At 37.2% G+C, this 26,468-nt stretch overlaps 1 protein-coding gene across 1 annotated transcript in view; it reads left to right on the top strand.

Annotated features, from left to right (window-relative positions):
- Positions 1–2,404: 2,404 nt before the first annotated feature.
- Positions 2,405–26,468, top strand: part of LOC126371991 (uncharacterized) — a 220,455-nt gene continuing 196,391 nt past the window's right edge. Inside the window, exon 1 of the mRNA XM_050017488.1 lies at positions 2,405–2,639. Within this exon, the coding sequence (XP_049873445.1) occupies positions 2,405–2,639 (235 nt within the window). The remainder of the gene's footprint in view (positions 2,640–26,468) is intronic.

A 26,468-nucleotide genomic window follows, 5' to 3' on the forward strand; every position in this document is an offset into this window, starting at 1 on the left:
TAAACTAATCTCAGCTGAGACTGCCCTCAAAACCATGCTCAAGTCCTTGTTTATATAAGAACTGTCACATTGACATGATCTTGAGGGTAGTCCCAAAGCTGAGATTAGTTTATAATGTAAATCTGTCAAATTAATGCTGTTGCCAAGCTTCGGTTCAGCCGGTGTTTTTACAATCAAATCGCATTTGTGACGCTTGTGTAAATAACGCGTGACATCCACATGACGACGCAGCAAGGGTCGTAGCCAGGTTTTTTATAAAAATACTCTATACACCCTCCGGTTGATTGAGGGGAGGACTGTTATGTAAAAGTACTTACGCTTCCTTCCGTTGGTAAGTAAGTAAGTAAAAAGTTTATTTCCTCTACAAAAAAGAACCCATAACAAAAGACATTTGGTTTGTACATACAATTTTTGAGAAGAGGCTGGTGCCTGAACTAGGTAAAACCTGTCATGTAGGACACCAGGTATCCACCTCCAGATATTAAACAGTTAAAATAATTATGAAAAATTTGCAGAGCAGCTAGTAAATAATACAGTAAAAGAGTAAAATTAAAGAAAGTAAATAATAAATTCCAAAAAAAAAGTGTTTTTGTGTATGAGTGTGTGTAATGTGTGTGTAAGTGAGCGTGTGTGTGATAGTAGACGTGAGAGTATGGTTGTTTCTTTGTATTAGTGCGTAATAATAAAACAAAAATAAAATAATGATATTATTATAAAAATTAATTAATGGTCGTGGTCTTGTGCTTACTCCAGCCAGTCCCGTATGCGTCATGGTTCAGATCTGAGATCTTACAGGCTAGATATTCATAAACTCACGCCTATTCTCCCCATCGAGGTAAGCACAGACTATGGAGTTCCATTTGCTTCGACCCTGATATACTTCTCCTGCTTCCTCCACATTCATCAATTGTTTCATACACGCACGACGGACAGATAGATCATACTCAACCTTTCCTAAGGATATCTCCAATTTGGTTAATGTAGGTACGTCCTTCTAAGTCTTCCTCTGCCAGCCCTACCACCAACCTTCGCTTTATATTATATACTGCTTTGGTAATCCTATTATCCTTCATCCACTCTATGTGTCCAAATCAACTTAACATTCCCTTCTCAATCTAAACACACAGGCTACAGGTTCAGGCCAGATTAGATTAGAAAACTAGATTTGCTTTTGACCTTTTAGTTATATAGCAAAACTTATTCGGTCTAGCTTCGAAATTTTCAAGTTGTAAATTCAAAGATTATAATCTTGGTGTAGGTTTGGGAAACACCGTCTGCATTGGGATGAAAAATAAACATGAAGTTAGTCAAAGGTCTCATTGATGAAACTCTGAAGCCCCGATTTGTCTCTGGACGTCGTCACTGCGTGGCCTAACGTCATTTCCAGTCATTTCTCATCCCCTCCCGACGACACCGACCGAATTTAATGAGCCCGACCCCCCTAATAGGTAAATTGAATACGACCCTAAGGATCAAGGGTCTCCTCACTTTTTGCTCGAGCCTGACATGACAGTGATCTTGAAAAAGGCTTCGCAGAGGGATTTGGTTCATTGGACCTGACTAAAATGTCAATTTCGCATTACGCTTTTTCTTCTTTTCTAAATAAACTACTTACTACTGTCTACTTCACATTAATTCTTATACAACTACGATAATCCCTCTTTTCTTTTAATAAAATTTATGTTTTTTACTTTCTTTGATAAGATATTTCAATTTTTATTACCTTAGCCGTGTTTTCTTACCATTTGATTATCATTTTGAAGTATATAGATTTGCATTAACAATATCAAAGCTGTAATTTTACTAGTAAAACTATTAATAGTGGGTTTTGCTATCGTTTAACATTAATTCACAAAATTATATACTTAACAAGTTTACTAGAATAATATTCGTGTATTTGTTAGTCTTATACAGAGATAACGGTAATCTTTATCACTTTTTACGTAATTATTGTACAAAAATAATGAAAAATAATTCAGTGAATAAACAGGAAAAGAAACATTATGTACCTACCTAGTCTACTTACCTCTTAAATATTCGCATGCTTATATCTAGCAGATCATGTGATACTTAAAACCTACCAACTGTTGACAAAACCATGAATCCTATGCGAATAAAAAATATTAGATTTGATTGTATTATGAACAAATTCCGATAGAAATAAAATGTTCCCAGAATAAAATGAAATAAATAAGAATGCCCACAATTTTTGGGTAACACTATTATAACAAATATTTATTTTAACATCAACTATTTGTTTTGTTTCAGTAATCGATTAAACCGACAACAGCTTCGAAATCAAAAATTCAATTAAATGTAAATAAATATCCGTTTGTAAATTAAAAAGAAAAGAAAATGAAGTGCCAATAGAAATGAACAATTTGAAAATTTGAAATCAGAAGCGATGTCTTCTGAAGATTCATTGGACGAGCGGGAACGGCCAGGTGTGGGGCGGCGAGTGGTGGGGGGATGCGCGCGCGCCGCCTGCTCGCAGATCGGTTTGGTGATACTAGTGGTGATATACGTAGTCCTCGGAGCGCTGTTGTTTGAATACTTGGAGTCAGGACCTGAGGTGCAGAAGAGATCGGCGATACAACGGTCGAGAGAAGAGTGCTTGAAAGAACTTTGGGCTATAACAGGTAAGTGATCAAATAATTTAAACAATGAATGGTCTACTTCACCATCACCAGATGCTAGTACAGCAGATAGTGGTACACTTACCCAGACAAGCATTGAATCAGCTAAAAATCCATTTTGGAAAACTTATGATGTTGTAAAAAATACGATAATAACAAGTATAGTATAAATTCGTCATTCAAAAACAAAACATAAAAGTCTTCGCGTAAATAGCTTGAATATTTTTTTCGTTGCGTTTTTATTACAGGATGGCACGTTCGGAGCGAGGTTTTTGACGAACAAAGTTTAAAAATCAAATTACAAAATAACACACCGGCTTGCCAGAACCACACGTGTGGTCGACCCCACTCGGGAGTGGCAATTTATACGTTCGTAGCACGCCTAACAAATCCCAGCATGTCTTAATACACGCCTTTGTGCTTATGTACAAACAGGTGCTTGTTCCAGTACATAAACAGCCTATATATACGTCCCACTGCTGGACTCAGGCATCCCCTCAATCAACCGGAGCGGGTATGTAGCATATTCCACCAAGCTGCTCTACTGCGGATTGGTGGAGGTGTTTTTACGGCCTATCAATTAGGTGATTGAAGCCTGAAAGTCCATACCGATAAAAGGATAGCCTCACAAAGTGATTTCGTCAATGTCCCCATCGGGAATCGCACCCGGACCTTCAGATCGTGAGCCTAATGTTCTAACCACTAGACCACGGAGGCTGTTGTGTGTTCCAGTACACACCGCTTAATTTTATTTTTTTAAGTTATACGCTGTCAGTTTCTTATCCTCCGAAAAGGAAAGGGGCGGGTAGTCGACAGGCTTAAAATATTATGGAACACACGTCAATTTTAGACAGAAACGACCCTCTCAAAATTTTACATTGACCAATTATCCGACAGAGCAGCTTGAATATCAGCGCGAAGCCTACTTAATTCGCCTGACTTTTTTTCATTAACTCACTCATTCATTTTAAAATTGACAGCTGTCATGCATCCGCCTGTTCCATTTTCGGCGGAAAATAAAAAAAATAGATGTCTGCAAGAATCAGGGTTACAAATATCTTTAATTTAAATAGCTTCACAAAAATGTGACCATTATAAAAGTAACAGTAGGTTACTCTTTATTCTATGAATTCGTGTGAAAAGTGGAAGCGCCACTTAGCAATATTTGGTGCGCGACATGTTTCACAACAACTTGAAAGTTAGCGCGGAACTTTTGTTTAACTTTTGTGAAATGTTGTCTGTCTACGCATCTACTTCATGTTCGTCGTGGACGACATGTCGCCAGAAGAACTAGAGTTGTTGTGCGTCACGACTCCACTCGACCACAGTGATGGTAAACTAACGAAGCTCTCTAAACAAACAACAAACCGCGCAACATGTTGCGCTTGGGTTGGCAACATCACGCGTTGTTGTGCAATGTTGCCGTATATGTTGAGCGTTACATGTTGTGCGTTAATTGTTGCCTAGTGGATAGGATACGAGGCTTTACTTATCGCTCTGCCTATCTCATCAGGGATTACGGTCGTGAGCACGTGTACTTGTCTATGTGTTATTTGAATTTCCGGTTTCCCGATCTCTCCCCGTTTTCCCTTCAACGTTGACTTCAAACAAAAAAATACGGCTTACCTGTGGCATAGACAATTTGTTACGTTAAGGCGAAATTAAATGCAAACCTTTTTTTGAGGGTCCTAAACCAACACGACTGAGCCGTGCTGCTGATAAACCAACCCCAGTCCTTTATAAACCTCACACTTATATTCATGAGATTAAACTGTTTAGTAGACATTGACTTTTATTATAATACGGCTTTGACGGCTAGTTTGAATTTGACGAGTTATTTGAATAAGTGCCGGATTTGAATCAAATGGCTTTTGTTTCGACGAAAGGAAGGTAACAGCTTGTTTGTGATTAATGTATGATGTTTTATTGTTCAACCGCCTTTGCCGTATAGTGGTTAGGGCACTGGACTCATAGTCTAGAGGTCCGGGTTCGATTCTTTATGGGGATACTGTTGAAAGTCACTCAGTGACTGTCATTTGAATGGCTAGGACTTTGTCACCTGATTGTTTCGCAAGCAATGGGTCCCGGGCTACTAGCCCAAACGCCTCCACCGACTTGCAGTGAAGTAGCTTAATGGAGTATGCTCCATACACCCTCCGTTTGATTGAGCGAGGAAGCTTGTGTCTAGCAGTGGGTCGTATACAGACTATTTATTTTATGTTATGCATGTCAAGTGTGAAGTTAAAAACATTAGCATTTGCATTTTACTAGGTACCAGGTTTTCACTGGGTAAGCGTGATTCATTTTAAGCCTCACCCATCAGAGGAGGTTGCGATCAGAATCATTTGCTGTAAATAAAACTGTTAAAATCAAAATAAAATCACGTTTTGCGGTTTGGCTTATACGTCGTAGTCGTTTGCTACTGTCCGTAGCGACTTGCTACGTTTGTACTACGATTTTTCGTTTTTATAGGAAAAATATTAAATTTGTCATCATGGTTTATCTTGTAATGATGTTTTCTTCATCAGCATACAGACCTAAGCGATTTTTAACTAAATATTTTAGATTTGCGTGGTAAATCCGTGAGTTCTAAGAACTAGTGCCTTACTTCTTAGTGTCAGAGCTCGAATTTCGGTGCGGGGTCTAAATCACAGAATTTCATTTTAGGAGTTTGAAATAATGTTTGGATCTTAAATAATTGATATTACGTTGTTTCTAGGATTTGTGCCTAGATAGTCGCAATATGCTCGCCCCCTATATCATAAGATGAAACGTAGCTTGCAAGGAGTTTTGTATATAATATACAAGTTTGCCTGTATATTACGATAAATTGCGTTGCCAGACTTTATTTATACTTTTACTATTGCTACATAATTAATATTATGAACCGCGCCGTCGTGTTTGATATCCGGTTCTTCATCTTAAATATTTATAAAAAGGTAAAAAAGCTTAGTGATTGTGAAGAAATGACACATTTTTCCTTTTATTACCAAACAGAAATAGAAGAATTTTACCTTCATGAAACTTTTATCCGACTTGACTATCCCAAATGTATGTCAATCCGGGCAAATCACCAACATTTCCCAGCGGGCGCGACAAAGAATATCTGTCATCCCCTCACTAAGTGACCTCTATTTTATATAATACGCGACTACGCACATTGTTATACGAAAATGCCTTTTGTTACTTATTCAATTCTATATAAAAAGACTGCTGGCATCACGGCATTGGTCTGAATGACCTTTAATACTATTGAACAAGAGCCATTTTATGGATGAATAATTTGTACTATTGTGAGTGATACTATTGTGAGAGTGTTAATGGATTTTCAATCATAATTTTATTAAAATACGCTAGTTTTTTGAGAGCTTTAAATGCATTTAGTGTATGTTCCTGATGAACTGCATTTTGTAAGCAATATACCTGCCATTACAAAGTTTATTATAATATCTACTATTTTTTATGTTAAGTTGTCCTGTAATTATACGTATAGATATAGTAATATTGGTACTACTTCTTGATACTTATTGTTAAAGAGTTACTACACTATTCGTCATAATTATAATACTATGTTACTATTGTCATTACTAAATAGTACTATTACTGCGAAATAAATGATACTAAGTTGCCACGAATATTTGTCCGAAAATTGTCAGCGGCAAAGTTTAGTAATCTGAGATAACTAGGGAATCACACTATCTATTGAAATAAACGATAGCAATTCATTGAAGTCATTTGTTACCCCTTTCAGTTTCTGCCCTAGACATTAGAATTGGTTTCAACTATTTAGAAAGGGTTAGAGTGGCCGCTCGACTGTAATGGGTTCAAATATCCAATACGCATAAATAGTCTCTTTTCAACGCATTGAAGTAAAAATATATCTAGTCTAATAAATATTTTGTGTTTCTTTGCCAAATAAGCATAAACATTGGCAAATTGGGTTTGTCATATTGAATTGGTAAGTATATTGGAATAAAATTTTAACCTCTTCTTAAAGTTCTCGGTACCTATATCTTTTAATGGTATTTGATTAACAGCCTCTGTGGCTTAGTGGCTAGAGCGTTGGGCTCACGATCTGGAGGTTCGGGTTCGATTCCCGATGGGACGTTGTAGAAATCACTTTGTGAGACTGTCCTTTGTCTGATAAGGATATTGTAGGCTTGAATCACCTGATTCCGTGCTTCGGAGGGTACGTTAACCTGTTGGTCCCGGCTATTAGCCGTAAAACAGCTCCACCAATCCGCAGTGGAGTAGTTGGTAGAGTATGCTCCATTCCCCCTCCGGTTGATTGTGCCCAGCAGTGGGACGTATATATAGGCTGTTTATGTTTTTATGTATGGTATTTGATTGGTATGCCCAAGCGTCATACTTATAATCTGTTTTTATTCTATCAAATGAAAATAACTTAGACATCTTAAATTCATTAGATAAATCATTTTGTAACAACTAACATGCATAAGTGAATTAAATGATTCAAAACCCTGTCAAATGTGATTGGTAATCACATTGACATTAGAGCAGCATAATTAGCGGTATTTGTTTCAAAATAGGACCAGGGGCCGTAGCCAAGTTGCAAAATGATTATGGCAATCGACAGTCACAGAACAGTGACAGTGTATGGGATTGACATAAGGTGACATGTCAATGTCATACATACATTTTTATCACTGTCACTGTCGACAGTAATAAAAATGAATTATCTAAGGCCTCAGTGCTCACCTATAAGAAAACGGATTATAAAATCATTTGTTTTTCTCAACTTGGACGTTAAAATACCTGACTGAACAGTAAATCCAATTAAATTTTAATATCCAACGCCTTTGCAATCATAAATCACTTACAGTAGTTGTGTAAAGCAAAACCGTCAGCCGATTTGAAAAGTTCTTCCTCGAATAAAGGCTTGGTCGTGTATAAATTAATTGAATTCTATATTGAAAGTGGGAACAATTGTCTATCCAAGTTATTAATGGCCGGTCAACAGATGGCTCTGGCCGCGTTTCTCATTATACCTTTAATAATATTCAATATTTGCGGACGTGGCCTCAGTTTGTCCACTGTCCCAAACGTGTTTTGGACAAGGGAATTGCCGTGACTTTGTTTTTGTTTCAACATGTTAGAAGTACCCGCATTTCTGGCTGATTTATCAAAATCCAATGAAGGACATTCGCGCGTTGCGCTCTACAGATTTTCCTTCGTTTAACCTTCTAATTTCGTTGATAACAGACATACGCATCATTTATCTTTGTTTTTGTGTATAAATGACGACCTTTTTTATTACACTCGGGCACAATTACGTCATCCACCCATTATTATTCTGATCAAAATAAAGAGAAGCAACATAGGTAGCAACACAATTCTATACGTAGTGTGATCCCAATACCAAGTATCAATTATTTTTGTACATGCTTCTGTTATTACATTGTATTTTGGAATAATTATGTACCGGAGTAATGAGAAAATACGTAATTATCACGTTAAAGCTGTACAGCTACATCTATATTGTTTTTGAACGAAGCCTGGAAATTCAACCATATAATTATATAAAGTTCCTGAAAAATAAACGGAAAAAGAAACCTCATAATGAAAATCTTCTCTGCTGCCCTGTGTATTTAGCAAAGTATTTTTACCGACTTCAAAAAAGAAGAATGTTATTGCTATGACACGAGTATGTGTAAAGTCATTTTGTTTCATTTGTGCCCAGAATGTAAACAAACGACAAAATCACTGAAATCTCGCAATCTTTTTACTTTTTTGCGACTAACCTGACATATATAGCTATAAAATAAACAATATTTTACGGGCACACGCAAAAACTATGAAATATTCACAAAATTACACCAAATTAATGATTTTTTTCGGAACACTAGAAAAGTGAGGTTATCTGTCAAGCGTTTTTTTTTAAATTTTATTGTATTCGTAGCGCTTTCAATGCATTTAGCTCATAGTTCATTTCACAAAATTGAGTGAGTCATTCATTATATTCAGATTGGTGTTGTGGATGATAAATGTATAGGACTGACATGTTAGGTAGACTTTTAAACAGATTTTATAAGGCGCGGTGTCTACTTTTCTTTCTCAAATCAGAACACAATGAAGAACGTATTATTAACGTATTTTTTTTTTGGTCCGAGTCAAATGTACGTTTTATAAGATATTCCGCTATTTTTTAAATATTTTTTGAAGATTGTTTCGAAAACGATTATGCCCTGTGATAAAAAAAAAAAATTTTAATAATTCATTACGTTCTATAATATGAGAAAAAAATAGGCACTTTATACCTAAAATTTGATCGAAGTCTAGGGATTATATAAATCATGTCATGACAGTCCTACTAATTTATCATCCAAACCTATCTGAATTTATAATGAATGATTCACTCACGTAAGTGGAATGAACTAAGAGCATTGGAACCACTACGAATTCAATTAAATTTAAAAATAAGTTGTTTTATTTGTACATGTGTCTTATGAATTTAATAGATAAATGAATCAGTTCCTTTAGAAAGAAATCTAAAACTTTCCCATCCTTAGTTATGTCACAAACGTCACTGGCGGCCATATTGTTTATATTCTGGGCACAAATGAAACAAAACGACTATATAATATTGTTGGAATTCCGTTATATTCGTATATGTAAGTCTATGTGAGCTCTAAACACGTGCGCCAAATTCTTATTTTTTATTTCACAGATATTGAAGTTGGTTTATTTTTTTTAATTTATTGTTTTATTCTATTTTAAAGCTGTACAGTCATGTACCCACTTTAGAACCCTGTCGCACAATCATATTTGACATTTAATGAGACTTACGGTTTAATTTGTCAAAAAAGTTTATGTGACATGGTTTCAAAGTGTATACATATTTAGTACTCGTGACCGTACCTATTAATATGTGTAAATATTTGTTTGGACTTTTTATGAATTAGTTTTTTTAATGCGTCTCGCCCTGTTATTGGTAGACTTACCTTTACTTACCTTTTAAAGTGCTCAGTTCTGGAGTCATTGACCTGGGCTTCTTTTACCGATACTTGATATGTAAACAATTTTAGTTTGTTTATCTGTCGAATTCGTTGTGGGGCAGGTTCAAGAAAGCTGAATTGTATATTCTATTAGTTCGATGACCTTTAGCGTATCTTACCTTCTCTATTGTCTACTATCAAGCGCCTGATAAGCCAAGTTCTTCCTATGAATGATAGGAAAAGTAGGGGTTGTTATATATTTTTAGTCTTTTGTAGGTTTGCCACATACGGCATTAACTACTTGGCCGGAACTTTTTCCTCCTACATTTAGCGGGAATAATCAATTTCCATACACTTTTCTCTCTCGTTTATTTGTATGACGGTAATGTCGTATTTTCAATAAAGAAAAAAGGGTAGTCACCTTCTGGGTAAGTTCGTTACACCGTCGACATTTTCTTAACCTCTTTAAGAGGCAGAATGGTGTCAAGACCAAACCCATTTATTTGATTTAAAAAAATGCGCTTTCTGTTGTGTAAATTAATAGGTAGAGGGATGTTGTTATATTATGATATAAAGGCTTTAATAAATCAAAAAATAATACAACAGCTTCATGTTTCACCCGTACGGTCACGAGCATTATTAATATGTTTACACTTTGGTACCATGTCACATTAACTTTTTTGATAAATTGCAGTTCAAGTCTCACTAAATGTCAAATATGTTAGTGCGACAGAGTCCTAAAGTGGGTACATTATATTGCTCATGACTGTACTTATGAGTGTCCCTAAAAAACTTACGTGTATTTGCGATTTGCGTTTAGATAAAAATATATACTTCAAAAACTAAAAGCCTTATAGAAAAATAAGGATTGTGTGACCTAAACAAAAGTAATAATGTAACTGTATTTTAAATAAAATATTTATTAATTGAAATCGTAATCGTAAAGTGTATTTTTTTTCTCATCATCATCCCTAGCATTATCCCGTTACTCACAGCGTCTGCTTACCTAACCTAAAGATTTCACAGGACCGGTTTTTTACAGAAGCGACTGCCTGTCTGACCTTTCAAAGCGAAGGGAAAACCAGCTCAACACAGGTTAGGCCACATATATAAAAAAAGTAATACTGTAACCGTGTTCTAAATAAAATATTTAAGTACTTATTTTTTTTCTAGTAACGTTTAAATAAACAGAAACATTTATACAATGAAAATAAATATTTATTTTCTTTAGGAATCCATTTATAGCGACAGTCTCGTACAATTAATCATTCAACGCTGAAAGTTACGCCTGATTCGAATCTTGCATGTTTTCTTTTTATGGAATATCGTGGCGGCTCTCCCAGGGGCGTATTTGGTTTGTCTTTAAACACACCTCGAACACTCCATACAAAAAATGCCTAAAGCATAAGTGCGAACGGAAAGTCCACGTGCTCCCCCTTATTCCTTAACGGGGTACGGCCATTTACGAGTAAAGTAAGACCCAGAGGGGGTGAGGTAGGCACTTGGCGCCCAATACGAATTGGCGCGGGGCAGAGAGTTACCGTTCTATATATATAGTATGCTTTATTCTCTCTTCAAAGCTATACGGTCGTTACGTGTTCTGTAATTATACAACATAACATAACATCATCATCAGCCCATTAACGTCCCCACTGCTGGGGCACGGTCCTTCCCTATGGATGGATAGGGAGATCGGGCCTTAAACCATCACGCGGGCCCAGTGCGGATTGATGGTTATTAACGACTGCTAATGCAGACCGAACGCATTAACCGCTGCGCCACCGTGTGCGTCAAGCTAGCGGCCTCAAAAAAAAAATGGGCACGAAAAAATAATTTGACCATACCAAAAAATAGTACTCTTATTGAAAAAAATAGTACCTGTTGTAAAAAAATTAGTACCATCACGGTTCTGGATTTATAGCCATGTTTTATTGCACTTGCTAGCTTGACGGTGAGCGAAATTTGGCGAGAGTTAACGACAAGGTCTTTCGCTTTGATTTAAACGCCAAAAAATAGTACCGAAATAGTACTCACCCCCTGCAAAATACCGAAAGTAGTACTTCAACGGTTCCAAAGTTATAAAGGCAGTTCTTTGATCCCGCTAGCTTGACGTTTTGAAAATACCTATTATCTGGGGAACGCTTGCATACTTCAGTATGTAACTAATGTCAATAAACTCGTATGAAATAGTACTCCCTACCATCATAATTTTGATCCGATTCTCTTTGTAGAAATGTTAAAAAATCATCATAACCTATGCCATACATTTGTTGTTGATACAGTCACGTAGACAATTACATAACCTCACAATTTATTCGTAAGTATTGCCATTTTGGAGGTCTACCCTACCATTTCTTTGCACTTCAGTGCTGCTATTACAAAAAAATCCTATTGCATACACCCATATGCACTAATTTTAATAGAAAATGGCTGCATGGGTCTAGTTCTTATCGAAAACAATCTGTGATTTTAATACATCATAATACATTTTTAATCTGCTGTTTTATTTTATAATTTATACCTTCATGTTGAATTTGTTACGGATCGAAGTGTTTGTTAATAAACAATTTGCAGTATTTGTAGAATAACTCAAAGAGTTTCAACAATGATATTACTTTCATCTAACAACCCTGGCACTTCACCAATTTTTACCCAAAAATGGGGAAAAATACTGAAATCTGACAACATTCTTGACCATGTGTAATAATTTTGTTCGCGACTGTACTTGTCTTGATAAATGTATGACATAGGTTATAATGACTTTTTGACATATTTCTACAAAGAGAATCAGGTCCAAATTATGATGGTAGGGAGTACTATTTCATACGAGTTTATTGACATTAGTTACAAACTGAAGTATGCAAGCATTCCCCAGATAATAGGTATTTTCAAAACGTCAAGCTAGCGGGATCAAAGAACTACCTTTATAACTTTGGAACCGTTGAAGTACTACTTTCGGTATTTTGCAGGGGATGAGTACTATTTCGATACTATTTTTTGGCGTTTAAATCAAAGCGAAAGACCTTGTCATTAACTCTCGCCAAATTTCGCTCACCGTCAAGCTAGCAAGTGCAATAAAACATGGCTATAAATCCAGAACCGTGATGGTACTAATTTTTTTACAACAGGTACTATTTTTTTCAATAAGAGTACTATTTTTTGGTATGGTCAAATTATTTTTTCGTGCCCATTTTTTTTTTGAGGCCGCTAGCTTGACGCACACGCCACCGAGCTCCTCAATAACATAACATAAACGGCCTATATACGTCCCACTGCTGGGCACAGACCTCCCCTCAATCAACCGGAGGGGGTATGGAGCATACTCCACCACGCTGCTCCACTGCGGGTTTGTGGAGGTGTTTTTGCGGCTAATAGCCGGGACCAACGGCTTAACGTGCCCTCCGAAGCACGGAATCATCTTACTTTTTCGGACAATCAGGTGACTCAAGCCCTGAAAAGTCCTTACCAAACAAAGGACAGTCTCACAAAGTGATTTTGACAATGTCCCCATCGGGAATCGAACCCGGAAATCCAAATCGTTAGCCTAACTCTCTAACCACCGGTGTTTCGGTGTATCGTGGTGTTCTGTAATTATTCCTATTATTTTTCTAAATCCGTCTCTGTGTTCCGACGAGTTTAAAGGCAATTTCCATGCGAGATAGCATTTTTTTATTATTAATATGCATGTCACGGGGATTGTTGGGAGAATGTCTTATTATGGTTGAGGAGAAATTTTAATCACATTGTTGACAGATAGCTTTGGAGATTTAATGTGTGAGGGAGAATTTTATTTAAAATCGAGTATTGTTATAGAGTTTGTATATACTAATACAGTACAATACTAAAAGTAGGTTATTATCTTACGAGATATTGTTTTATTAGTAAGGGGACTTACAAACCAAGGACTGTCCCTGGTCTATAAGCGCACTAAGATAAGATAAGGTACGATTTTTTATTTGCCATAAACACATTTACAGTAAACATATTTACATAGACAATCAATATATTCGTATTTTACAGTAGTAACTTTATTCCCAACATGAGTAGTCTGAGGTACAGATTTCTTGTAAAGTTACATTCCCTGGTCTATATGGTCTATAAGCGCACTAATTAAACATATTTACTTACAAAGATAATCAATATTTTCGTATCTTGCGGTAGTAACTTTATTTCCAACATGAGTAGTGTGAGGTATAGATTTCATGTAAAGTTACATTCCCTGATCTATATGGTCTATAAGCGCACTAAGTAAACATATTTACATAGATAATCAATATTGTCGTATCTTACGGTAGTAACTTTATTTCCAACATGAGTAGTCTGAGGTACAGATTTCTTGTAAAGTTACATTCCCTGGTCTATAAGCGCACTAAGTAAACATATTTACTTACAAAGATAATCAATATTTTCGTATCTTGCGGTAGTAACTTTATTTCCAACATGAGTAGTCTGAGGTACAGATTTCATGTAAAGTTACATTCCCTGATCTATATGGTCTATAAGCGCACTAAGTAAACATATTTACTTACAAAGATAATCAATATTTTCGTATCTTGCGGTAGTAACTTTATTTCCAACACGAGTAGTCTGAGGTACAGATTTCATGTAAAGTTACATTCCCTGGTCTATAATATGGTCTATAAGTGCACTAAGTAAACATATTTACATAGATAATAAATCACTTTACGTTTACTTAGTGTGCTTATAGACCAGGACGAAGGATAGCTTCTCTGTCAGTTTTTTTATAGGATACACTTCGGCGAGCGCAGGAATTTCACGAGTTAATTCCGCCGACTCTATTCCATCTACGGACAACTAGACTTCGGCAGGCATTTCAGCCTTATGCTGTGGATATACCACCAGTCCTCACTAAACGGTTTGCCTCTTCCTTTTGATGCGAATAGCAAAGTCTGGAACTGTCTGCCGTCGTCTGTTATTCCAACTATCTGGGAGTCTTCAAGGCTAGAGTGAATAGGCATTTGCAAGATAAGCGTGATCCACCCTAGACCAAATCATCACTTACAATCAGGTGAGATTGTGGTCAAACGCGAGCTTACATTATTAAAAAAAAAACTTTTTGGATACCACCAAATCTGTTCAACATTTTTGAACGTTTGGGAGTAATGTAGAAAATAAAAGTCGGTCGGACCACCTCGTTCTTTTTTCAAAAAAAAAAAATCCACACGATTTCTATCGCCGTCGTCAGTCGGTAGTTTCAGATTTTCTGCTGTAGGTTTTTCAAATGTGTTTTCTTACATATCCGATTTCTGCCGTTTGGATGTCCGGATTCGTACGAAACTCAACATGCCAACATGCATCGTCTGTAATAGAAAAAAGGATAGAATTTAATTTTAAAATACACCTTATGTTTAGAAAACTGTCTTCAAATAATCTAGCTCCTGTTATTATTTCATTTCGATTCTGTATATCTTTGGAACGATAAAGAGAAACTACTTCTTCTATCGTGTGGGTTGTGAGATGGTTTACCAAACTCATCAACCCTGTTGTCAGAGTTACTATTGTTACGGAAATGGGTTTCGGGATTCGAAGGAAACTCAACTCACTGAGTCCAAGGAGAAACGAATTTATTCACTATACACACGGTACAGCTTCCGCACAGGGCTTCGCGGTATAACTTCGTCACCGTATCTTCACTTTATTTCGTGTCACTCCAACACAGCACGAAACACTTCACTAGCACTGCACTTGACACTGCTTAAAACACTGTCCTTCACTTCCACTTTCCACTTCTTCTTACTCCTTTCACTTTAGAAACTGAACTGGCTCTCTTTGCGCTACCCGCTCCTAATATACCTTATGGTCTCTTACTATAATTGTGGACTCTTTTCTCGAATAGTCTCGGGTGGAATCTCCTTGACCATTCTAGTAAAGAAAGACAAGGACGCTGCTATGCGTCAGAAAAGTTTGGTGTTAAAAGGAAAAGAAGGATTACGGTAACATTCTAGAACTCTCTGGTTTCGAAGTTTGTTTAAGCGATGTGATATTGTCAATCTGTCACACTATTGAACGCTGATAGGCCCATGACTTGGTTCATGTAGCGACCACTTACTTACATCAGAATGCCGTAATCGGGACCAACGGTTATCCGTGCCTTCCAAAGCACAGACCATCTTACGAAGAATTAGGCGTTCAGTCTGTAATTTCCTTACAAGACTAGCGATAAGATTTTGTTTTTTGGTGTAATGTCCCCAATGAACTCGGGACCACCGGAGCGTGAGTCCAAAGCTCAACCACTGATCCATAGATACCGTTGCTACCGCGTTCAAGACGTCAGCGTAGCAACTATTCTAATTAGTAGTTTAGCCAGATAGAGATGTAACAAGAGGAAGTATAATACCTACAGGAGTAGTACATAATTATAGTAAATCATAGCTCCGTTCTTGCGCAGAATTAATTAATTGATAGAATGCTAATATAGGGCCTAATTTATAGTAAATGCATACTATAATTTATTGCTATTAACCATAATATATTATACATATTATACTGAACAGTGTGACAGATTTTACAATAATATAGAAACTGTTTCATCTTTAATTATAATCATAATTAATAACAATATTACAGTGTATTTAAATATATTTTGTAGCATAATAACATAAAATACGCTCAAGGCTATATTCCCCATCGGGGTAGTCAGAGATACATCACCATGATGGGGTCTGGCTGAAAATCGGCGTCGTATTGTCCCTCTATTGTCCCTCATGTAGGTCGATACGACAGCCGAGCTAGTACCCTTTTTAGTTTTAAGTCTTACATTTCATATATGTTCAAATTTTAATATTAAGAAGTTTATGTAACGTCTTAAACCTAAATAAATATTCTATCTATCTATCTATGATGAACCAAGTACTCACTGAGGTTCTTGTTATGACCAACGTGATAGGTGGTAGAACCCCTTCGGCCACGTTGGTAATTAGATTTACCTAAACAGTTATGAGAGAAGATTTGTCTTTCACTGTTAGGTATGTAACTAGTTGTGTAAGCATACATACATTTCTTTATTTATTTTGATTTTTTTCCCGCTCCTTATAAACCTTATGGTCTCGTACTAGAAACGTCGACTCTTTTCTCGAATAATCTAAGCAAAATTATTTTTATTTTGTAACTAGTTGTGAGTGTGTGTATAATATATTATCTCGAATTTGTTTGTTTACATAAATGGAAATATGTAAAACAAAAATAACACTTCAGCCCCACCGGCGTGGTCGACGATTTCCCTCATTCAGCGCTTATCGCTATCAACCCACTAGAGTCGATTAATTCTTTCAAATATTATCTTCTCAGACGACGCCCTGAGCCGAGGTTCGCGCCCAACTGGGCACCCTCAGGCCTGTTGTCTTAAACGTTGTACCGGGAGAGAGCCTTCAGCGCTCCCCACTTGTCCGGCCAAGTAGTTAATGCCATTTCGGCAAAATTATAAGTACGTCAAAAAAAAAAAAACCGGTTCCAGGATTTGTGCCCGGATTTGCGGTTAATGGCAATAGGCTCGTCCCCTATTACATGGGAATTAAACATAGCTGGCGTAGCGGAGAGTGGGTACAACTAAAATATATGTACTTATAAAAAAACAAACATATAAGAGAGTCCACAAAATGTCAACAACCGAGGGACACAAGTTAGAAATTACGAGCCCTCGTATGGGGACCCACATAAATCTCGCTTATGAAAATTGGACCTATTACGGATAAGGTCCTTTATTTACTTTATTTATCGCTGAAAATTTCTTTGGACAACACCTAGGACATTGTTAACTTATAATAAAAAAAACAGCTTATATACGTCCCAGTGCTGGACATAGGCCCCCCCTCTATAAATCGGAGGGGTTATGGATCATACTCGGGTTGGTGGAGGTGTATTTTTACGGCTCATAACCGACACCAACAGCTTATCGTGCCCTCCGAAGCACGCAATCATAATACCTTTTCGGATAATCGGGTGATTCAAGCCTGCAATGTCTTTACCAAACAAAGGACAGTATCACGAAGTGATTTCGACAATGTCCCCATTGGGAATCGAACCTAGACCTCCAGATCGTGAGACTAACGCTCTAACCACTAGATCACAGAGGCTGTTAAAGTATATTAGACTCTAAATACTAATTCATAAATAACCTAACCTAAACTAACCATGGTGTAAAGAGCAAAACGATTTGATTTAAAAAAATCCTACTTTTTTTCAAACATACAGAAACTCGCACCTAATTCCCGCCGAGGTAAGCAGAGACTATGGAATTCCATTTGCTTCGATCCTGACACACTTCCCTGGCTTCAACCACATTCACCAATCGTTTCATACACGCAGGTTCAGAGTAGATCGTACTAAACCTTTTTTTATAATCAAGTAAACCATAGTCTCTGCCTGCACCGGTGGGGAAAAGGCGTGAGTTTACGTATGTATTTAAGTAAAAAACAAATCAAGTCTTTTCGCACAATTACACAATCACAAATAAATTCGTGAAAAAATCGTGGGCAGCAGGAAAATTTACGCCACATCGCGCGACTCCAATTATGATAAAAATTGTGAAAAAAAAAACAAGTGCCTACAAACAATAGCGACGAGGTCTACCAGGCCGGTAGGTGCTCGCTCATTATAACGTTTATTTCATTTCCCGAAGGGAGGTGTCAAAAAAGGCCACATCGAAGCAAAGAGGCAATCTTACAATCCTTCTCAACGGTTGTGGTAATAGCTGAATTCGTATTAATGTACTAAGAAGTAAACAGCCTCTGTGGTCTAGTAGTTAGAGCGCTGGGCTCGCGATCTGGAGGTCCGGGTTCGATTCCCGATAAGGATATTGTCGAAATCACTTTGTGAGACTATCTTTTGTTTGGTAGGGACATTACAGGTGTGAACCATCTGATTGTCCGAAAATGTAAGTCTCCGTGCTTAGGAAAATACAGCAGCAGTTTGGTGGAGTATGCTCCATACTCCCTCCGGTTGATTGAGAGGAGGCCTGTACCCAGCAGTGGGACGTTTGTAGGTTGTTTATGTTATGTTTATGCAGTAAATAGTTATTAATTTACATCACATCGAATCTAGGATGTTTATGGTCTTTTATTTATCACCGAAAACTAGTTGGATATTTCTCTAAAATTAAAAGTAAGCAATATTAATCAACTGTGTTTAGTGTGTGTTTAGTGGTTGACGGGGTTGGTAATTCGCCTCACAATCCACACGATAGAAAAAAAAGAAGAAGGGTTTGTTATGAGATAATGCTGTCATCATCATAAATACCAACCCCAGTCAACCTTCTTTCTGTAAATTAATGAGTCATTATAGAAAATTCGTCGCTGTAATTCGAATGAACCCGTCCATCTCACACTGACGTTAATTTGATATTCTCATCCCTTTCATCACCGAGTATTATGGAGTGTCAAATGTTATTTCATATTAATAATATGTACTTAATTAGATTTAAGAATGCCTTGAGAAGTGAAGGAGAGATTTATGGCTTTAAGAATGTATTAGAACTTATTCGCTTTTTGAATAAATCAATGCTACATAAAATGGCTCTCAATTTTGGCTGGTACACTGCTTGACTTCCATTCCTAGAACTTTATAACTTAGACTATCAAAACAGAGACTATCAAATAGCACAATTAAACCTATTTCAAAATCTTTCAATTCAAAAGTAAAAAATAATATATTGTTGAATACAATGAACAACATTATACATAATAATTATAACCATACGGGTAAATCATGTTTTTTTGAAGTCAGTTAATAAGATTTAAATCACAGATTCTTAAATCATTTAGTAGTTTTAATAAAAACCGGTAGTTGCCGAAAACTTAGACTTGGACTTGATTATTAAATCAATTTATGTATCAATTTTAAAATGTAGAATTATAAATTAGCCGCGGGAGAGGGCGGTTGGAGCATACTCTATACTGCTCCACGATGAGTTAGTGGAGTATTTTTTACATCGTTGAATGTCAGCGATAAAGTCGAGGCGAACAGCCTATTGTCTCGAGTGCGTCCTAACAAAGAAAGTTGGATCTTTCTTCGCCTTTGTCAAGACATTTTTCTTCAACAACGAGTGCTTATAATTGGGGCCAATTTGTTATATCTCAGAGAAAAACGAAACTCATAGGTACTCACCCGTTTATATTTAAGCGTAAAAACTGTAAAAGGCAAATGTCCTGTAAAAAGATTGACTTATCTATTTGTTTCTTTTTTGTAACACAATAATATACTAAATATAATATAGCATCAGGTGCATAGTATACACCCATCATCATCAGCCCATTAACGTCCCCACTGCTGGAGCACGGGCCTTCCCTATGGATGGATAGGGAGATCGGGCCTTAAACCATCACGCGGGCCCAATGCGAATTGATGCTTATTAACGACTGCTAATGCAGCCGGGACCAAAACGGCTTAACGTGCCTTCTGAAGCACGGAGGAGCTCGAGATGAAAACTTTTTTTTATGGTTACCCATCCTATGACCGGCCTTTGCGAAAGTTGGATAACTTCAACAAACGCAGATCGAGCGCGTTTACCGCTGCGCCACCGAGCTCCTCAGTATAGACCTATAGTAGACGACAGGTCGACATGGCAATTCTCTAGTGACGTGACGTTTTCAATATCGATATATTTTTATTATGTATGTAACAAAATGTGAATAAAATAATACCACGTTTTCATTTAAGTTAATATTTATTCATCTGAATCATCTAACGTTAATTTTATTTCTAAAATATAATTCTTAGTTTTCAATAATTTCTTAGCAAGTATATGTAAAATATACTTGCTATATTTATAATTTTGATTGACCATAAATATTTAGATTAGATTTCTTTTAAATCTATTGTTTTTCTTTTGTGTTAATGTTAATTTCTAATTCAATAAATTATGTGAGCGAGATTATAATCGATAAACGCGGTCGATACGGACTCGTGCGACACTAAGACTATGACGCCGCGGGGACTGTGCGGGTGTGCGGGGCGACCCCGCCTCCGCGGCTCACCTCATGCCCCGATTGCCATGTTGACCTGTCGTCAACAGTATATATCATCATCATCATCAGTATACACCCATTCCTCGTAAACATTGTGAAGTATCATGTAATAGGAGGCGAGCATATTGCCATTAACCGGGTACAAATCTTTCTGGAAACCATGTAATACCAATTATCTATGATCCAAATATGAATTAAAACTCATTAAGTCGAATGGTTTAGAACCCGCGCCGGGATTTTATACTAGATATACTTAAACATACATACATACCTAAACTTACGCTTATTTCCCACCTTTTTTTTGACGTGACTTATTGTAGATTTATCTACAGCATTAACTACTTGGCCGGACAAATGGGGAACGCTGAAGGCTCTCGCCCGGTACATCGTTTAAGACAACAGGCCTGAGGGTGCCCAGTTGGTCACGAACCTCGGCTCAGGGTGTCGCTTCCCACCGGGGTAAGCAGAGACTATGGAATTCCGTTTGCTTCTATCCTGACACACTCTCCGTGGTTGTCGTCACGGGGGGACACCTTCGGGGCTTTGCTCCCAGAGTGTGGCGGCTCTCGCCGCCCGCGAAGGTGGGCGGGGCACGGGGGCGGGTTACGGCGGGCGAGGTTCGCCCCTCCGTAGGCCCTGTCAAATCCGGTGATGCCGCCGGCGAGTCTGTCCACCAGGTGAGACCCTATTGAGGGAGACCCGGTGACCGACTCCAGCCAAGCGACACCATGTCTTAAATGAGGTGTAGCCGGCTTCACTTCTTTTTTAAATATACTTACTTATTATTTTTTAATTCGTTAATATGTTACGCGAAAACGTGATAAACACTGACTATTTAATACGCACTAATACTGGTGGCTGGTGAACATGAATACCTAACTCAAAGTTGTGAACCGCGTTATTCCTTCAATCTCTAATTTAATCAAATACTTTCCATGATTCTTGGAATTGTATCCTCTGTAATTAGATATCTTAACATACGGAAGAGACGTGTGTCATCCAAATGATATATCTTATTACACCTAAAAGCTCGCTCAAATCCTCAATTTCCTTAAAATTTCCAAAACAAGTATATAAATATCAACAAAACAATGGCAAAAGGAAATGTGAGTCGAGCCTTTCTGCTGTCTTTAATTCCTTTAAAACAAACATTAAATCCTTGGGTAAAATCAATCCGACTCCATTTTACACTTTAGTATTCGCTGTCGTGCGAATATGCCAAGTCGTAACCGAGCTTTGTTTAAAGCAGGCAATATAATACAAAGTAAGAGATAGATTCAGCGACTAAGTAAGAATTTCTTTGAAGGCTTCTCTGTCATCACCGATTTGATTAATATCGTGCGAATATTTTTATCTTTCAAGGATTTGTTTTACTGCATAGCGAAGTGGTTTCTCTTCGTTAAAGTTGTCAGTCGCGAGGAATTTTATTGATAGTCTGTCGCAAGTAGTCGCAACTTAGTTCTATTTTGTTTATTTTTCTTTATTTAAATTATTGGCAGAAGTATTTATGGCCACCATGAAAGAGCACATTTATAAGATTAGAGTGGCACAACGGGCTATGGAGCGCGCCATGTTAGGCATCCACCTGGTAGATCGTATACCAAACGTCTAAATTCGGCAACATACTAAAGTCGAGGATGTAGGTATACGAATCACTAGGCTTAAGTGGAGATGGGGAGGACGCTTGGCAAGACGGGAAGACAACAGATGGACTAAGGCTGTTATTGAATGGTGGCCAAGGGATGGTATGCGATATCGAGGCAGACCACCAGCCCGGTGGTTGGACGACATTGTAAGGTACGCCGGAAAGCAATGGATGAGACTTGCACAGGACCGGAAAGGATGGCGTGAAAGAGAGGAGGCCTATATCCAGCAGTGGGTGGATACATTCCGAGTAGATAGTGGTAGATTTAAATTATTTATATTTGCCAACTGTGTATAGGAAGTTTGAAGATATTTGATTTGACGAAGATTATTCGAACTTTGTATCTAACCATTATAATCACTATTTGAAGAGCCACAATCTTGTCGGTGTAGCATTCTCCATGCTACTTAAAAAAAAACCCTTAAAAGTAGCATGAAGAATGTATCTAATCAGCCAATACAAATTAATCCATTTTTAGCGCCATAAATCTTTAGATACGAAACTAAGTAGCTAGCACAATATTTTTTGAAACAAGAAATGTGCATAATTTGGGAAGCTTGGTATCCCTATTCCGGCCAAGCGAAATCTAAAATAATTCATGTCGAAAAAGAAAAGTGGCCCTGACCCATTCTGGCAACTTTATTTTTACCAATAAAACCTTTACCTCGTGGAAATAAGGATCGTATGTGGCTTCAAATCCCACAAAGGCAAATAAATTTGAAAATGTCTTATCCTGTTTGCGCGCAGTTAATCGGTTTGCCTGATAAATAGAAGATCAATACAACATATATATTGTGTTTACTCTATTATTGGTGGTAAATAAAGGAGCCAGCAAATCGAAATTAATTCGCATCGTACGCGCAGTCAGAACTACCAGTTTTATATGGAATTATTATAATTATTAAGTATTACAGAATAGAGATTTTTCGGGATGCGATTCAGTGACATTATGCGCCGAATTATTCTTATGACGTCATCAAAAGTTTTCAAACCAAACAAAACAATTAACGACCTTCTCTATTCTATAATCGTAATGAGTGATTATAATCCCCAATGCCATATAAAACTGAAAATTCCGACAGCACGTAAGATGCGAGATAATTTTGATATGCTTTACTTATCATTAGATTTAAATAAGTGGCCGGCCTCCGTGGTCCAGTGGTTGAGCGTTGGGCTCACGATCCGGAGGTCCTGGGTTCGAATCCCGGTGGGGACATATCACAAAAATCACTTTGTGATCCCTAGTTTGGTTAGGACATTACAGGCTGATCACCTGATTGTCCAAAAAGTAAGATGATCCGTGCTTCGGAAGGCACGTTAAGCCGTTGTCCCGGTTACTACTTAGTGATGTAAGTACGTAGTCGTTACATGAGCCGTGTCAGGGGCCTTTGGCGGCTCAATAATAACCCTGACACCAGGGTTGATGAGGTTGGTAATTCACCTCACAAACCCACACGATAGAAGAAGAAGTGGCAGGTGTAAACCTTGTTGGGGTCTGCGGTTGGTCGTATTTAAAGACGTAGTTGAAAGTATTAGAAAAATATTTATTTTCTTGCACACGACATACACGTTACATCTTGATGGCGTTGAAGGAGGAAGAGAGTGAGCTATTTTAAAGTTGCCACAATAATAATAAAAAAAAAATATTTTATTGTTGGTGTTGCCAACAAACCTACCTAGAAAACGGTTGTTACATTGTCAACATATATACAGATTATTGGATCTTGAACGAACTTCTTTGTAGATATCGAGTAAGCTTCAGCCTTTTCAGCATGTTTGACAAGGTACGACTCACCTGTTGCTAAGTGACGATGTAATCTAAGATAGAACACTCTTTATTCACATACAAGTTAGAGGTACATCCAACGCCAGATGAACTAAGAATCCACACCTCACCGAGTTTTCTGTTAAACCAACGTGATAGGCGGTGAGCCGTCGCGCTGTCTATAATGGCCCAGTCAACTAGTGTAAACTGCACTTAAGATAAATTATTAACTCATTGGTGAAAGTCCGGTATATTTTTATTGCACAAATATATAAGTAAAGGACATGTACAAACGAATGAAATAAGCACAATAGCCGGCCTTATTGCTATACAGCAATTTCTGCCTGGCAATCTTAGGGTGAAAGAACTTAATGTATTGGAGCGTGGAATGGTACTCCTCGTTTGGGAAGCAAACCAACTTTGTATATCCAGAAGCTCATATGCTCAGAATCTGCAGTCACAAGTCCCAACTGATCAGCCCATCGTCTATAAAACATAAAAAATACTTATTCTCCGTGTTAACATTTAAACGAATACAAATAATGTAACCGCGCTGCAATGCGGTGATTTTATTTTAAATGTACAATTACACGCTTGGCCATGGCACAACCCACAGACAGCCAAAAGGTGGATAAACCTGGTTCAAAACCACATTATTAAAGTTTCCGGCTACCGGATATAACGTCATGTGAGATATGAGAGCTCTTTATATAAAGCTGGCAACATTAAAAAGAAAAAAAAAAGGTTTTCAAGGAAATGTTTGTGAAGAGATATTTTGTGCTTTTATACTTGGAACGACTGTGTATTTTTCCGACAGAGAGGGTGTCTATTTTTTATTTACTTACAAAGAAAAACTATTTTGAGTTATTTAAATGATATAATCATAATGAAGCTGAAAAATTGAGAGCTGAAAACACAGTCATAGGTAATGTGTTTCCAGCTCCTAATGTTCATGTTAACCAAAGCACAATTACTTACTCTAAGGGTGGTATTAATAAACTAATCTCAGCTGAGACTGCCCTCAAGATCATGCATGCTCAAGTCCCTAAACAGGAACTTTTAGGATATTTATAGAATAGAATAGAATAGAAATTGTTTATTATAAAAGGACGCCACACACAAAGACAAGACAATAACATCACTTATTTTTTTTTTACAAAACAATAATAAAAAGCATAGAAGGATGTTCATTACAACGATCATAAGGTGGTGGTGGACGTCCTGAGATAAAAGGGCCTCACTCAGCACAAGTCGCGGCGTGAACCACGACGCTGGTATTATGTGGACCCTGTTGGGTGAGGCACGAACGTCGTGTTCCATAAACATACGTTAATATTCGTACATAGATTAAATATTACCAAATTACTTAAAATAGAATGTAGGTGTACATATAATATATTTTATATATTTATCACAAAAACGTATACATAAATGCTTAATATTATAATAGTAATTAATGCAAGCGGATATAGTACGCACCTGATATAAACAAATACGAATGCATAGAACATAATAAGTAGGAATTATATTATATAAGTTTATGTCCTCCAGCATAATATATAAAAACTTATACAAGAACTGTCTGATTGACACTATCTTGAGGGCAATCTCGATGCTGAGATTAGTTTATTAATACCACCCTAACACTTACATAATGTTACTAACCAAACCAATACGCCATTACCTAAGTTTTCCCCATCCCTTCTCAACAAACGTCTATCACTCACATTTCAAAGAGAAGCCATGAATTGAGAACGTGCCCATACACAAAATGAAACAAGGTAACGTAAAATGAGAAGATTAAATTATTACCTATCTACCGGAACCGTCCCGAAAAGGTCCCGAAATCTTATTACGCGTACCTTAAAATATCCCGAAATATTCCCGATCCCATGATTTATAATCTTTTCTGGACGGTACCGTAATCGAATCCCATCATTTTGATGGCTTCTGTTTATTTTTTGTTGTTGATAGATGATAGTATTTTTACATGCATTGTAGTTGTTGATCGTTTATTAATGGGAAGGTTGTCAAAATTAAAATATTCATCATCTACTCTATTTAGCAGAGTAAATTATTCGAAAAAAAAAAACACTTTTCAGTTGAAGATTCCGCTCGCTGCGCTTTCGGGTTTGAATGGATCCAAACCATGAACATGAATACCATCGGGAAATTATTCGGGGTCTGGTTGCCGGCAACAATTGGTTGCGCAACCGGATACCCTTCATACAACTGCATAGGTTGTGTTGATAGCGCAACCGTGGTGGCGATGGCGTCACTATACTGTCCTAGTGAGATAGGGCTCTAACATAATAGCTACAATAATTTATCTCTGTGGCAACACAGAATGTTATTCGTGTACCAAGACAATTTCAAGACGTACTAATTGGGAAATCCTAGCACCTGTGTAGACAGACCGACACACGTTCCGGAAATATGAACAAAATATATCTACATATTCATGTGCTTTTAATCATGTTCATG

The sequence above is a fragment of the Pectinophora gossypiella genome, chromosome 13, assembly GCF_024362695.1.
Source record: "Pectinophora gossypiella chromosome 13, ilPecGoss1.1, whole genome shotgun sequence".
Lineage (NCBI taxonomy): Eukaryota > Metazoa > Arthropoda > Insecta > Lepidoptera > Gelechiidae > Pectinophora > Pectinophora gossypiella.